This window comes from Sylvia atricapilla, chromosome 19 (genome assembly GCF_009819655.1).
Source record: "Sylvia atricapilla isolate bSylAtr1 chromosome 19, bSylAtr1.pri, whole genome shotgun sequence".
Taxonomy (NCBI): Eukaryota; Metazoa; Chordata; class Aves; order Passeriformes; family Sylviidae; genus Sylvia; species Sylvia atricapilla.
The window spans coordinates 4,068,186-4,082,189 of record NC_089158.1 but is presented as its reverse complement, the minus strand read 5'-3'; the positions used below and the strand labels follow the sequence as shown (position 1 = coordinate 4,082,189).

Genomic DNA, 14,004 nt, shown 5'->3' with positions numbered 1-14,004 from the left:
CACACTCCTACCAAAAACGAAGGTGAGAAGGGCAGTAACAGAAACTGAACCAAACCTGAGGCTCTGTGGTTACTGCAAATGTTTGGAGGACACCTGGGAGCTGAATTTGGAAGGGAGGGTAGAAGTACATGGATCAAAATTACAGCAGAAAGTGGTACCTGCAGTATAAAAACAACCAAAAAAAGTGGGAAAACCCCCAAAACTTGATGCCAACCAAGTCCAGGCCAACACTGGTGCTTCAGACACACCCAAACTCCAGAGCAGCTATGACTGCAGCTGCTGCAACACACTGGATTCCTATTTTTTTCTTTAATATAAAAAAGCTGCCAAGTCATTAATGTCCCCATCCCAGTCCATAACCAGCTGTTCTGAGCTACTCGGCTGTCCAGAGCTTGAAGGTTCTGTCGTAGGAGCAGGTGGCAATGAGCTGCCCATCCAGGGAGATGTCCAGGCCCATCACCTTCCCCTCGTGCCCTGCCAGTGTCTTCAGTGGAGACCAGCCAGGGTGGGTCCAGATCTTGGCCGTGTTGTCGTAGGCGCCAGTGAGCAGGAAATTCCCGTGGTTGGCTGCACAGGAGGAGAAAAGGGGAAAAGTGAGACTTTGCAAATGAAAACGTGACATCTGTGCTCACCAGCACAGGCCTTGCTGAGCTGCAGGTGTGGATGTGAGCTGCTGGAGGGGCAGGGATAGGGAGCAGCAGGGACTCACGTTCGAACCTGACGCCGGTGACCAGGTTCTGGTGGGCAGGGATGGTGTAGATGCACTTCCTCTGCCGCAGGTCCCACACCTTGCAGGTGTTGTCCCCACTGCCCGTGGCCACGTGGTACCTGCCAAGGGAGGGAGAGCAGGGTGTAGGGAGTGGGGTTTACACTCAGAGCTCCCACATCAGTGCCAGCTCCCTCCTTACCCATTTGGGGAGAAGTTGATCCCGTAGATCTCCTTCAGGTGCCCTTCCAGGAACATGATACAGCGGCCTGTGCGCAGGTCCCACACCCGGCCAAAGGCATCCAGACCCCTGCAATCACAGGATCACACACTGGGACCTTACAGAGCATCCTGGCCATGGGCAGGGACACCTTCCACTGTCCCAGGTCACTCCAGCCCCAATGTCCAGCCTGGCCTTGGGCACTGCCAGGGATCCAGGGGCAGCCACAGCTGCTCTGGGCACCCTGTGCCAGGCCTGCCCACCCTGCCAGGGAACAATTCCTGCCCAATCTCCCACCCAGCCCTGCCCCCTGTCAGTGGGAAGTCACTCCCCCAGCAGAAATCTCTGGTCACAGCAAACCCTCACTAACATTTCCCAGCCATGCAGAGCCCAGGGCTCACCCCGTGCCAGCCAGGGAGCCATCGGTGTGGAAGGCAATGTCATAGACCCCCTTGCTGTGCCCCTCCTGGTGCAGGATCTCCTCCTGGGCCTCCAGGTCCCACAGGCGCCACGAGTGATCGTAGCTGCAAGAACAAAGCACTTGTTAAATCACAGAGTCAGGCAGGTTGGAAAAGCCCTCCAGGACCATCGAGTCCAGGTGTTAACCCAGCACCACCACACTCACCACTAACCCGTGTCCCCAGTCCCACAGGGGGATGTGTTTTGAACACTGCAGGATGGTGACTCCACCCCTGGGCAGCCTGTGCCAGTGCCTGACCACCCTTTCTTTGAAGACATTTTTTCCAAAATATGCAACCTAAACCTCCCCTGGTATAACTTAAGGCTGTTTCCCCTGGCCTCCATGGAACTCCAGGGAGAGTAACAGGATATTTCATAGGATATTTCAACTCTGGGAGCACTTTATTCCCACATTAGAGACCAACAGTGTCTCCCACAGGGAATCCCAATGACCTGCTGTCACTGATACTGCAACAGCCCAGCTGTGGTCACCAATGGCCAAGCCCTGGCAGCACAGGGCCACCAGCTGGGCAGCCCATGGTCACTTCTGAGAGCCAATGCCCAGGTGTCCGTACCAGGTGGTGCCCAGGAACCTCCCAGACGGGTGCCACATCACTCTGGCCACTCTCATGCTGTGTCCCTCGATGTCTGCCACTGGCTCATCACTGAAACACACAACAAACCATTGGCCACTGGGGTCTGGCTCAAGGCAGGCCTTTGCCCATCCACTGTGATGGCAGGAAAAGCTCTGCTAATGAAATCAAACCAGGCAGGAATGTCAGAGGTGTAGCCAATGACTCTGAACTCCACCTTTGGGTCACACTCACAGAGCTCTGAGTGAAACCCTTTCTCTACACCTCCTGTTGGTTGTAAAACGCTCCTGGGATGATGATTATTAATGAAAATTAACAAGGCCTTTGTCATTAGCACTTTTGGAAGTACAGAAACAAACCACAGACTTCCTGAACTGCAGGGAGTTCTGAGAACACAACATCCTGAACTGCAGCAACTCCTGCTGTTCTGAAGGATGCAAGAGAGAGGATGGAGGGAATATTTATTCTCCCAGCAGGTCAGGAGCCTTCACACACAATCTGAACAGCAGTAAAGTTTCCTTCCAACAGGTTAATTAAGAGATGTGGTCACATGAGCCTAACAACCCCCCTGTCCCTTTGCACAGGAGCACTTTTGCTGTTAGAAACTGATTTTCAGCTAAGGATAAGTAACTGGGGCTCTGGGAGCTGCCTGCCCTTCCCAGGCTCCACTTCTCAATTAGATGATGGTGAGGTTCAGTACCTGAACCAGCCTCCTCTTCCCAGGCCTGAGGTGCTGCCCATCTGCCAGAGCTACTCTGTGCAGTGACAGCCATTTGTCTGCAGCTGCAGCACAGGCAGAAGGTTTTGTGTGTGGTTGTGTTTTTGGTCAATGTCTCTCCAAATCCTGGTGCTTTCCAACCACTCAGAAATTCATTTCTTAATATTCAAGAGGGGCAATCTACTCCTAAGCAAGATGTTAGAATGAAACAGTTCCCAAACCTTCCATCCATCACCCCCAGCAGTTCACCAATGCCCAGCAGCAATTCTACCTCAATCTCTTTCAGACCATCTCCCTCACCGTGACTCCCTAATCAGGGTGATCTCTCTTTTGCTGAAGGGGCTGGCACATACTGAGGCCAGGGAGTGCACGGGGGGAACTACAAGAAAAGGTCATATTGGCAGGAGGATGGTAAATGTCTGGAGGAACATGGAATAAACCCCAGCACAGCAAGGCTGCAGCTGTGCACATCTGGAATGGTTCTGACCTTTCCAGGTTCCAGAGTTTGACAGAGCCATCGGCTGCACACGAGGCCAGGCTGATGTCCTTCTTGTCCAGGGACACCGTGGCCTTGGGGTGGAACACGATTGCCCCCACGTTGGTGCTGTGTCCTGAAGGGACAAAACCAAAACTCAGAATGTGCCATGGGATCTTGGCCAGTTCTTCAGAAAAGCAGCATTTCCTTGGTACTGGTGAGGGAGGTGCCAGTGAACACTTTCACTGTGTCCTGAGTGCTGGGTGACATTGCCCTGTCACCCCCAGCTAAACTGCACTTCCAGGCAGAGCATCCAACATCAAGGTTTGGAACCCTCAAACTGCAGACAAAATTCAACACAGGAATCAAAGGATTTGTCCTCACATCTGTGTTTAGTTCAAGTTGTGACCACTGCTCGAAGAACCTCACTGTTGTCAAGTGACCTGCCCAAAACTGCTGCTGTTTGTGACTCAAATAACTCAAACCAGGTTTTGTAAACCAAACAAATCTGTTCAGAAATGGAAACAGCAAACTTGGAGCTGAGGTTCAAGGCCAGGTCTTCCTTCTCATTATATGACACATTCCCATGCTCCCAAGCCAAGGGATGCTCTCAGTAAGACACAAATCTGCCCAAAGACAATATTTTAAATCACAAGGTAATTCAGATGTGGGAGCCCAGCACTGAGAGGAACAAAAGAACCAAAAGGCTCAGTGAGAGCCGCTCGCTACCTCGTAGGGTGTGAACCAGGTTGCAGTCAGGCACAGACCAGAGCTTGCAGAGTCCACTCCTGTGGAAGACAAGGAATGGATGTCAGTGGAGAAAGAACATCAAGAACAGGTCAAAGAGGGCTGCAAAGCCACCCCGACGTTCTGCAGTGGCTAAAACACCAACACACTTGGGGCAAGGAGCTCAGATCAATGAATCTCTGCTCAGCCCTAAAATGAAGTGTTGAGAGCACAGAGAAGCAGCTTCTCGCAATTCCCAAGCCTACAAAATCCTTCCTGTGCTCTCCCAGCCCCCAGAGCAGGTGCTGCCAAGGCAGTCTCACCAGCAGGCTGTGGCCAGGAGTTTGGAGTTGGGGCTGAAGTGGCAGTAGGACAGCGGGCGATCATCCCCGATCTGACTGCAGAAGTTATTCAAGGACTGTAAAAAACACAAAGAGAACCATCAATAAGTGACTAAAGTGCAACCAACCCAGAGCCATCCCCAGCCAAAGCTTGAGGTGAGGGAGGCAAATGTGCACAGAAGGTGGCAGAAGCCCTTGAAAAGTCATTTTCAAAGGGAGGAGCTGCCTCAGAGCCACTCCAGCTCCAGCCAGGAGGGCCAGGGCCAGCCTGGCCCAAGTGCCCCAGCACAGCCTGGGGGCCCAGCTCAGCCCTCCAGGGCCACCCATGATGTGTCCCCTCAGCCCCAGAGCTCTGCAGCTGCAGCTTTGACACAGAACTGGCTGGAGTTTGGCATCTTTCCACAACTCATCCAAAGAATCCAACCAGACAGATGGGGCAGAGGGGAGAAGCAAATCCTCTGGAGTAAACAGGATTAGGGGGGCAGCACACGCTGTGCCTGAGCCTCTCTGTTTGGTTAAGCTGGGGATCTGGCTTAGTATGCTTGGAAAGGGCATCTCAGAGTCATCCCAACCATGTTCACCACACAGAGCTGGGTGTTTCCCTTGGATTCCCTGGCTCCCCAGCCAGCCAGACCTGTGCCAAAGCCAGGAATACATTCCTTTAGCCTCACAGACGAGTGGCAAGGCAAGGCAGGGATGTCTCTGGACCCTCTGCCATGCACAGGGACAAAATACAACTTCCTGGAACACTTGGAAGGAGTCAGAACATGCTTTAGAGACACAGGGAAAGAGAAGAAAAGCAGAACCTCCCAAGCTTGCAGAGACTGATGTGCATCTGGGCAGCACCTGAGGCAGCTGAATTCCTGCTGGGCTCTTTGAAGGACCAGCCAAACCTTGTGAACACAGCAGCAGAGCAGCTGCCAGACCTACCCTTAGGGATTTGTGCAGCTCCTGCCTCTGGGATGTCCTGGTGGCCTCGGGAATCTCCTTGAGCAGCCGAGCCTCCTCCAGCCGCTTCGCTGCCCTGGGGAGAGCAAAGGTGGAGTGACAACCTTCCCTGCTGCTGGAAACTCCTTCTCCCTGCTCTTCCCCCAAACTGGGCTAATGCTGGATCAGCCCCTCAGAGCTCAGGCTCTGGGCTCCCTGGATTTCCCGTGCTACCCACACTGGGATCGCACTTGGATTTGACAAATGGCTGCACCTCCCTCCTCCTCTGTGCTGTTTTCTCTCACCTGGGGAGGGAGTAGTTGGCCAGCCACAGCCTGGCTGTTTTCAGACTGCGTGGGCCCTCGTGGTACCAGGTTTGCTGATACTGTAAAGACAGGAATAAAACTGATGGAAAAGCTCTGGTGCTGCTGCCCCTGCATTCACTTCACTCCCCTCAGCTCCTCCCAGCACCTGCCCCCAAACCCTGCTGTGCTCTGGCCTCTTTTTAAGAGCCTTCTGCACAATTGTAAGCACCAGGAAAAGGGATCTGGAGAGATAAATCGAACTCTCTGCCCTACAGATCCAATCCTGACATGCTGCCACTTCACTCAACATTCCAGCTGAACCTGACTCATCTGCATTTACTGACATGTAACTCCCTCCTTGTTTACACATCACCCAATAAAGAGAAAGCCCAGAACTGCAGAAATTATTTTTCACAGTACAGCTCAAAAATAACAAGGTAAAACAGACTCAGAAGAGAGACAGAAGCAAAAGGAGTAATCAAAGGCAGAAACAGACGCAGCAGCAGGAACATATTCTTTTCTTCCCAAGTGTGAATGAAAGTAGGGGACTTGCTACAGTAAGAGCCCACACACCTGCTCTCCTGGTCTGCACACTGAGTGCAGCACAGGGCTCAGTCTGTAAGTAAAAACCACACCTGGTGCTCCTCACTGAGACCAAACATTGCCACAGGTTTGCTGAAATGGGCAACACAGAAAAAGCCTGAAGGTATGACATGAGAATCCAGAGGCTGGCCAAAGCCAGGAGTCCTGGATGTATCCAACCTGGATATATCATCCCTCCCTCAGCACTGAGAGGACAGGAGACACCCTTACCTCTTCTTTGGACTTTTTTGACCTGTCATCATCCTTCCTGGTCTTTTTTAATGCATCTGTGCCAACCACTGAGAGGATGTTCCTTAACCTGGAAAAGAAGTCATGAAGCTGGATTTAGTCAGTGAATTCTCAGCTCACCTGACAAATATCAGTGTGACATTCCCTCTCCCTTGGGGCTCTTAGAACAGAAATCCAGACTGGGCTGTGTGGGGAGGAAATTTAAAGCCCATCCAGTGCCACCCTTGCCATGGGCAGGGACACCTCCCACTGTCCCAGGTCACTCCAATCCCCAGTGTCCAGCCTGGCTTTGGACTCTGCCAAGGATCCAGGGGCAGCCACAGCTGCTCTGGGCACCCTGTGCCAGGGCCTGCCCACCCTGCCAGGGAACAATTCCTGCCCACTCTCCCATCCATCCCTGCCCTGTGGCAGTGGGAAGCCATTCCCTGTGTCCTGTCCCTCCATCCCTTATCCCAAATCCCTCTCCAGCTCTCCTGGGAGCCCCTTTAGGCCCTGGCAGGGGCTCTGAGGTATCTCTGGAGCCTCTTTTTCCCCAGGCTGAACACCCCCAGCTCTTCCAGCTGCCCTGTGGCACAGCACTGCCCCTGGCAGGGCTCGCTGCACCCCGACTCCCAGGAAAGCCTCAGGGGTTTGCCAAGTGGCCCTTCCCAGTGTGCAGACACAGCACCTCTCCCTGCGCTCCGCAGGCCCCTCTCCGAAGAGCGTGATGGGCTCTCCCAGGGCCCTCAGGCAGGCCTTGACCTCCGAGTCGTCCGTGGACACGTTGATCTGCCGGGCGCGTTTGCGGCGCTCGAACTCCGCCAGCACCTCGGCCTGGCGCTCGCTCATGTGGTCCTCGAGGTCAAACACCTCCCCTGGGCACAGACACAGCCTGAGCACACGGGGCCAGCACGGGCCACACAGCAGCCGGGGCTGGCAGGGACCTCGGGAGATCACCCCGTGCAAGGTCACCCAGAGCAGGTGACACAGGAACACACCAAGGTGGGTGTGAGATTTCTCCAGGGAGGAACACCCCACACCCTCCCTGGGCAGCTCTGCCCCTGGATCCCTCCTGAACGGGAAGATCCAAGCAAGGAGCCACCCACCCCTGACTGGCTCGAGGTGATGCCCAGAGAGCGAGCAGAGACACTTAGAAGTGTCACATCTGTGGGGAGGGATAACAAAGGGTGGTTGCACATCCTCACCGCTGCTGATGTTGATGTTGCCAGCCTCCATGGCAGCCTTCATGCCCTCCTTGCCGAGCAGCCCCGACTCGCCCTTGGCCAGGCGCTCCCGCTCCTTCTCCTCCAGGCTCCCATAGAAAATGGGCGCCCGCTTGGCCGGGGGTGCCTCGCCCTCCTCTGCAGGCTTGGCCTTGGGGGGCTGCAGGGAGAGGCAGAGGATGGACTGTGCTTGGGGACAGAGGAGCCAACAAACAGGCTGGCTGTGCCACAGAGCCGAGCTGTGCCACGAAAACCAGGCTGGGCACCATGCGAACACCCTCTCAGAATCCCAGGTTGGTTTGGGTTGGAAGGGACGTTAAAGCCCATCCAATTTTACCCCCCGCCATGGCAGGGACACGTTCCACTGTCCCAGGCTGCTCCAAGCCCCGTCCAGCCCGGCCTGGGACACTTCCAGCGATGGAGCAGCCACTGGACATTGAAGATTTTGCCCGAAGGCCAAAGCGCAAAAGTAAAATGCCACATTAAATTGCTAAAATCAGGCAGTGTTGCGTCCGTATTATTTATTATCTACAGAAGTAGTTTTTGAAAAAGCTTTAGAACGCGAAGCGGCAGCACAGGCAGGAGCGATGCCATCCTCCAGCCCTCAGCGCCCTCCCTGGAAGGTTGGGCAAAGTGAACGGTACCCGACTCCCTCCCCGCGGACACACGCCTGACACGAACTTCCCGGGAGAACAATCAGGATTGTTTTTACAGGACTGTAAAAATCCAGGAAATCACGTGAGCCTTCGGGCTCCTTTAAATGGCTCCGGTGTCACTGGTGCATCGTAAACCCCAAACAGCAACAGTAGTCGCGACCCCCGCGATCTCTCCCGCTCCTGCGGGCCCGCAGCCGTGCGGGGAACGGGCCCGGAGCCGCCCCCATCTCCCGGGCACTCACCTCGGGAGGCCGAGCCCCGCCGCGCGCCGCCGGTGCCCGCGCGGTGGCCATGGCAGGAGTGGCACCGGGAACAAGACCAGGACCCGGGAACAAGCCTGGAATGGGAGCGGGAACAGGAACCAAAAAACGTGAACAGGGCGACACTCGCCGCGCTTGGGCTCCGGCGCTTCACGGTCACTTCCGGGTCGCGCAGGGCATGGCGGGAGGTGTGGCGGGCTCACTGGGGGCGGGTCGCGCAGGGCATGCCGGGAATTGCATCGCCCTTTAAAGGAGAGACGCTCAGAGCACGCCGGGAGATGTGGCGGGGTAAGCGGTGCGCGCGGGGCACGCCGGGAGATGCAGTACCGCTTTAGAGTGGCACGCGCGGGGCACGCCGGGAGATGTGGCGGGGTAAGCGGTCCGCGCGGGGCACGCCGGGAGATGTGGCGGGGTAAGCGGTCCGCGCGGGGCACGCCGGGAGATGCAGTACCGCTTTAGAGTGGCACGCGCGGAGCACGCCGGGAGGTGTGGCGTGGCCCGGCCCGCTGAGGGCGGGAGCGCTCGGTGCTGTCGCGGTGTCGCCGGTCGCGATGCTCCGTCGGAAGCCGACGCGGCTGGAGCTGAAACTGGACGACATCGAGGAGTTTGAGAGCGTCAGGAAGGAGCTGGAGGTGCGCGCGGGGCAGGGCGTGGGGGGCTCGGCCCGCCCCCGGCCCTGACCGGCCCGTTCGCCCGCAGAGCCGGAGGAAGCAGCGGGACGAGGCGGAGGTGGCGGCGGGCGGCGAGGAGGCGGCGGCCATCGGAGCGCTGGGCACGGAGCACAAGAGCCGCGAGCAGCTCATCAATGACCGCATCGGGTACAAGCCGCAGCCCAAGGCCGGCGGCCGCACCGCGCACTTCGGAACCTTCGAGTTCTGACGGGGCTGTCGCGGGGTTCCCGGCAGCCCCAGCCCCGCTCAGCCGGGGCGGCCGCGCCGAGCCGTGCCCCCTCTGAGATGTTACAGTTTTGTTTTTTAAGTTTGGTTAACATGCCTGTGAACGCCCCTTGGCCAAGTGTTTTGTTTTAAATAAACACCACTTTTTTAAAGAAAATAATAATAATCCCACGAGCTGCTGTAAACGGCTGCAGTGACCGAGTGGGGATGGGAACACCTGGATCTCTGCTCCTGTGAGCAGGAGGATAAAATACTGCAGGAGGATCCTCTGGGAAAGTGGTTTGGTGATCAGACAGTGGAGTGTGGCCACCTGACCCTCCAGCCCTACCCACTGTTGGCCCCACTGACAAGGTCCTGGAAGTGTCTGATGAGTGTTTTGGGATAAAGGTGCCACAGTTCTGGGTTCCAGGTACTGCTCAGTCCTTTCCCAAGGCAACCAAAGAAATAATTCCCTGTTAAATCATCCAGTCCCAAATACATCCCAGAGCTGCTTCCCAGCCCGTGTCACAGCTGGGATGTGGTTGGTGCCCTGAGCAGGGAATGGCTGCAGACCTGGCTGATGGGCTGGGCACGTGCATGTGGAGTGATATCCCGTATTTTCTGATTGAACAGCTTTTCCTTTCCACTTCCCTGTTCCACCTCCATCCAGCCCTGCTCAGTGTCACCTCAGCTGCCCTGGTTTGTCACCCTTGGAATGGAGCTCAAGGCTGTTTGCTGCTTGGATCAAAGGACACCAAATTGTTCCTCAGGGATGGTGTCACGTGAAAAGGCCAAGGGCACATTGATTTCTTCAGCAGGTCCAAGGATTTACCTTCAGGCGCCTGGGCAGGGTTAGGTGAGATTTGATTTAGATGAGAGGAAGGTGAGATTTGGGGCAGAGTTCACTCAGGAGGAATCTGGCACACAGTGGGCAGAGCTGAAGGAAAGCACTTAAAAATCTGCTCAGGAAACTGCTCCCTGCAGCCTGGGGAAAGAGCAGGACAGGCTGTCACAGCCCTGGGCCTGCAGCAGGACACCTGCAGGGAATTCAGGAGCTGGAGGGTCTCCCTGCTTCTGGCCAGGGCTGTTTCTTATCATCTTCAGCACAATGACCAGGTCTGATTTTTCAGCAATCCTCCAAAGTGGATTTCAGTTAAATTCAGGCTTCCCATGTTGTAGGTGCACCAAATTTCAGCTCAGGCTGGGGAAGTGTACAGAACTTCAAACTTTTCCAACTGGAAAGAGCTGGCCTAGGAAAGAGCTGCTTTTCCTGTCTAACACAACATAAAATGATCAGGGATTGGTCTGGCAGTCCCAGCAGGCCCCAGCTTTGAGAGGACAACACCTCAGGAGGTTGTTACAGCTCCCTGGAACTCCTCTCCCCAACTCGTACCTCTCCAGGGCACACAGATCTGGCAGGCCCCAATTCTTCTTTCCATCCCTCCCCACACCTGCAAAGTGTGTCTGAGCTGGAACAAACAGAGACTTCTCAGTGAATCCCCACATTCCCATTCCAGCAGCTTCAGGGTGTGTTCATGGGCAGAGGATGCTGCTCCCTACTCCCACCCCACAGCACCTGAACAGGAACACTGAGGATTGTTCCCAAAACACACCCCCATCACAGTAAAATGCAATCTATTTTATTGGTTAATTATATACAGGAGATTCTTGATATTCACAGTAACATCAGACAAGTTACCGCCACGAAGAGCAAGAGTAAAAACAAAACTTGACAGTCCACTGTAAACAAAACTAGAAATCCTGCTGGATTGGGTGGGACTGGCTCCAGACAAACTCAAAAGGCACTCAAAGAAAAGCAACAAAGGCCCACTGAGGGACATGGCCTGGATGCTCGGAGCTCCCTCCTCGATGGTGATCCAGAGGCACAACATGTGCAGAGCAAACATCGGGGCACAGGACAGGCCCAGGATGTCACCCCCAGGCAGGACAGCACACCCAGGCACATTAAACACAGGAGTTTAATGGACCCAGTCTGGTCATCCTGCCAGCCCTCCCCGTGTTACCAGGAGAACTTCAGTTCAGCAGCGGGGCTGGGGCTGCCCCAGAGCTGCCAATCCCACCCAGAGGGAGCTCAGGCTTTGCTCAGGCTCTGTCACAGCATGCAGGAACTCGGGCTGAGAACACACCGTGGTGGCATCTGGTGGCAAGGGGGAGGCTGGTGGCTTCTCTAGATTGTCACACTGAACTGAGGAAAGCACAGCCGTGGCAGGAAGGAGCAGCCTGGACATGCCCCTGCCCCGGCTGTGCTTCAGGGAGCTCAGGAGCAGAGGGGACACAGCCTCACCCCGCTCTCCTCAGCCTCTTCCCTTCTCACCTTCCCCGGGCAGCCCAGGGTGCCCAAACCATCCCTGGTGCAGGCTGGGGGAGCAGCTGGGGCACCTGAGACTCCTGCCCAGGTGAGCCCTGCCAGGGCAGTGTCCCCTCCCTGTGCATGCTGGAGAAATCTGTGTGCCCTCTCTGGGGACAGCAGGGGCAGGAGATGAGCCTTGGAAGCTCATCCTGCAGTGAAACAATTCCAGGGGAACAGGTGGTACAAGCAGAACGGGGCAGAAAAGCTTAACAAGAACCAGATTGACACTGCACGAGCCAAAGCCTGATCTCCAAGCCATCCCTCAGAGAATTCAAGTCTGGTCACTTGGGTACACAGGAAAGTGGCTAAAAGGTGACAGCAAGACCAGGAGGCAAGCAGCTCGTTTCAAAGAAAGACACAGCAAGAGGTATATGAGGTGACCAATGTCACCACACAGCCACTCCTCGCTCTGCCCTGTGATTGTGATGGCAACAATTCCAGCTCCTTCCAGAAAAACCAGTGGCAGCAGTGGCAATGTCACCCTGAGCTCCTTCAGGGGTCAAGCCCTGTGGGGCAAACCTCCCACAACATCAATCACCATCTCCAGCTTTTAACAGCTCCAGTTTTCTCTGACAAACACTCAGATTTCATCTCAGCTCCAGCAGCAGTGGGAAGGATTGTCCATTTTCCCTGTCCAACACTAACATTCCTCCCAGCTCTCCAGGGATGGGGAGGGTCAGGTTTCCCCTCCCATGACTGCCTGAGAGGCACAGGAGTTTTACCTTTGTGACAGGTGCAGAGAGGGCACCAACAGGTTCTGTCACAGACAAGAACTCCCTTCAAAGATCAGACTGGGGAAGGAAGCACTTTTCCTGTCCCTCAGCAGGAGGTGGCTAGAACTTTTCCATGAAATAACTTTGCCTCTTTCACCCAGATGTGAATTTCCTGCAGAAAGCAGCTATTTAGGAACCTAAGCCTGCTTTTAACTCAGCTCCTTTTATTCCCTAGTTGCACTGTCCAGAGAAAACAAGATGTCCAAATAAACAGTTGGCATCAGCCCAGGAGGGCTGACTTTAGGAGGTGCAATTCAAGCCCTGGTAGCAGCAGCACTGGATTTCCTTAAAGAGGATGGGAGGGTGGTTTCTGTGCAGGAACAGCAGCACCAGCACCCTGGAGCACCCAGGTACACAGGGATGGCCTCACCCTCTGAGGCCCAGGGGCTAAAAAATCTCATTCCAAAGATCAGCTTTCCTCACAATAGCTGCTTCCAGCAGTCACCAGCAGCATCTTGAGGGGAAAAAACCTTCCCACAGGCTTCATCCTAGCAGGATTCCCTGTTCTCATGGCATGTCCCAGACACCAGTCCCAGTCTGAAAGTGGTGCCTGTTCTCAAATTCCCACTGTCTTCTCTTCCAGCCAGTTACAGGCACAAACTGGGCAAGCTGGGTAGGGGGAAGGCTCCAGCTTTATACCACTCTGCACAACTTCTTTAACATCCAGGTGCTAAACCAGAGCTGCACCCCAAACCTGGCCTGACAGGCAGGAGGGTGGTTCTGCCCCCTCACAGCCTGTCTGTCTGGGCACTGGGCAAAGCCCACAGCACTGACAGAGTTCTTCACTGCACCACTGCACCGAGAACCTGCACCTCCAGCATGGGCCCACTGTGATTATCAAGACAAAGAGGAGTCATCTGAGCCAGGAATACTTTTTGATTAGCCCACACTGCTCCACATTTCACTTGAGAAGACACTGATAGCTGCTGTAGTCCTGTATTTTCCTTCTCCTCTTCCCCTAATCTCTCCTTTACAGGAACATGGTTGTTTTCTCCCTTCACCTCCATCCACAAATACCCTCCAGCCATTTTAACTTTAGTGTCATTAAATCATTACTTAGCTCTTGCCTCATTTACAGTTCTAGTAACCCAAAGCTTAGCTCTAGTTCCATCCAGGTGTAGTTCCACATGAAGTACCTGTGGTTCAATGGTTTATTTGGAATCTTTTTGCCCTGGAAATACAGAACTATTACCCTGCATCTCTTCCATAATTGGGAAGGAAAAGCAGCCAAACTCAAAGTGTTCTCCCTGGAGGATGAGTAAAGCTGCTGGATACATCAGATTAACAACACTCATCATCCTCTGGTGGGCTTGAAGGGCAGGTTCATCCAGCCCCTGAAGCCCACAGGTCACATCCTAGGGTCAAAGTCCTCCCTTGCCAGGACACACCTGAGCGTGTCTGATGTGCAGCACCAAATCTTTCTCAGAGACTGAGTCCTACAGCAAAAGGTGTCATTGGCCCCAAAAGCCATAATGTCAGGGCAATCTCCTCCCCTGACATTATGTACATATTGAAAAAAATCGAAATTAAAACAGCCATTCACACATTATTGGCAACTTTCATCTT

General features: G+C 54.8%; 2 protein-coding genes across 2 annotated transcripts; one reads left to right on the top strand and one right to left on the bottom strand.

Annotated features, from left to right (window-relative positions):
- Positions 1-294: 294 nt before the first annotated feature.
- On the bottom strand, positions 295-8,742 carry PRPF4 (pre-mRNA splicing tri-snRNP complex factor PRPF4). The gene is made up of 14 exons (XM_066332542.1): positions 8,402-8,742; positions 7,486-7,663; positions 6,969-7,155; positions 6,284-6,371; positions 5,471-5,550; positions 5,169-5,262; positions 4,221-4,315; positions 3,901-3,959; positions 3,184-3,307; positions 1,961-2,050; positions 1,328-1,450; positions 909-1,016; positions 710-828; positions 295-567 (listed from the first exon to the last, which is right to left on the bottom strand). Exons 1-14 carry the CDS (start codon positions 8,450-8,452, stop codon positions 374-376), a joined length of 1,590 nt encoding a protein of 529 aa, XP_066188639.1. The 5' UTR covers positions 8,453-8,742; the 3' UTR covers positions 295-373.
- Positions 8,743-8,861: 119 nt separating this feature from the next.
- On the top strand, positions 8,862-9,481 carry CDC26 (cell division cycle 26). Its single transcript, XM_066332541.1, has 2 exons — positions 8,862-9,051; positions 9,119-9,481. Exons 1-2 carry the CDS (start codon positions 8,971-8,973, stop codon positions 9,296-9,298), a joined length of 261 nt encoding a protein of 86 aa, XP_066188638.1. The 5' UTR covers positions 8,862-8,970; the 3' UTR covers positions 9,299-9,481.
- Positions 9,482-14,004: the final 4,523 nt, after the last annotated feature.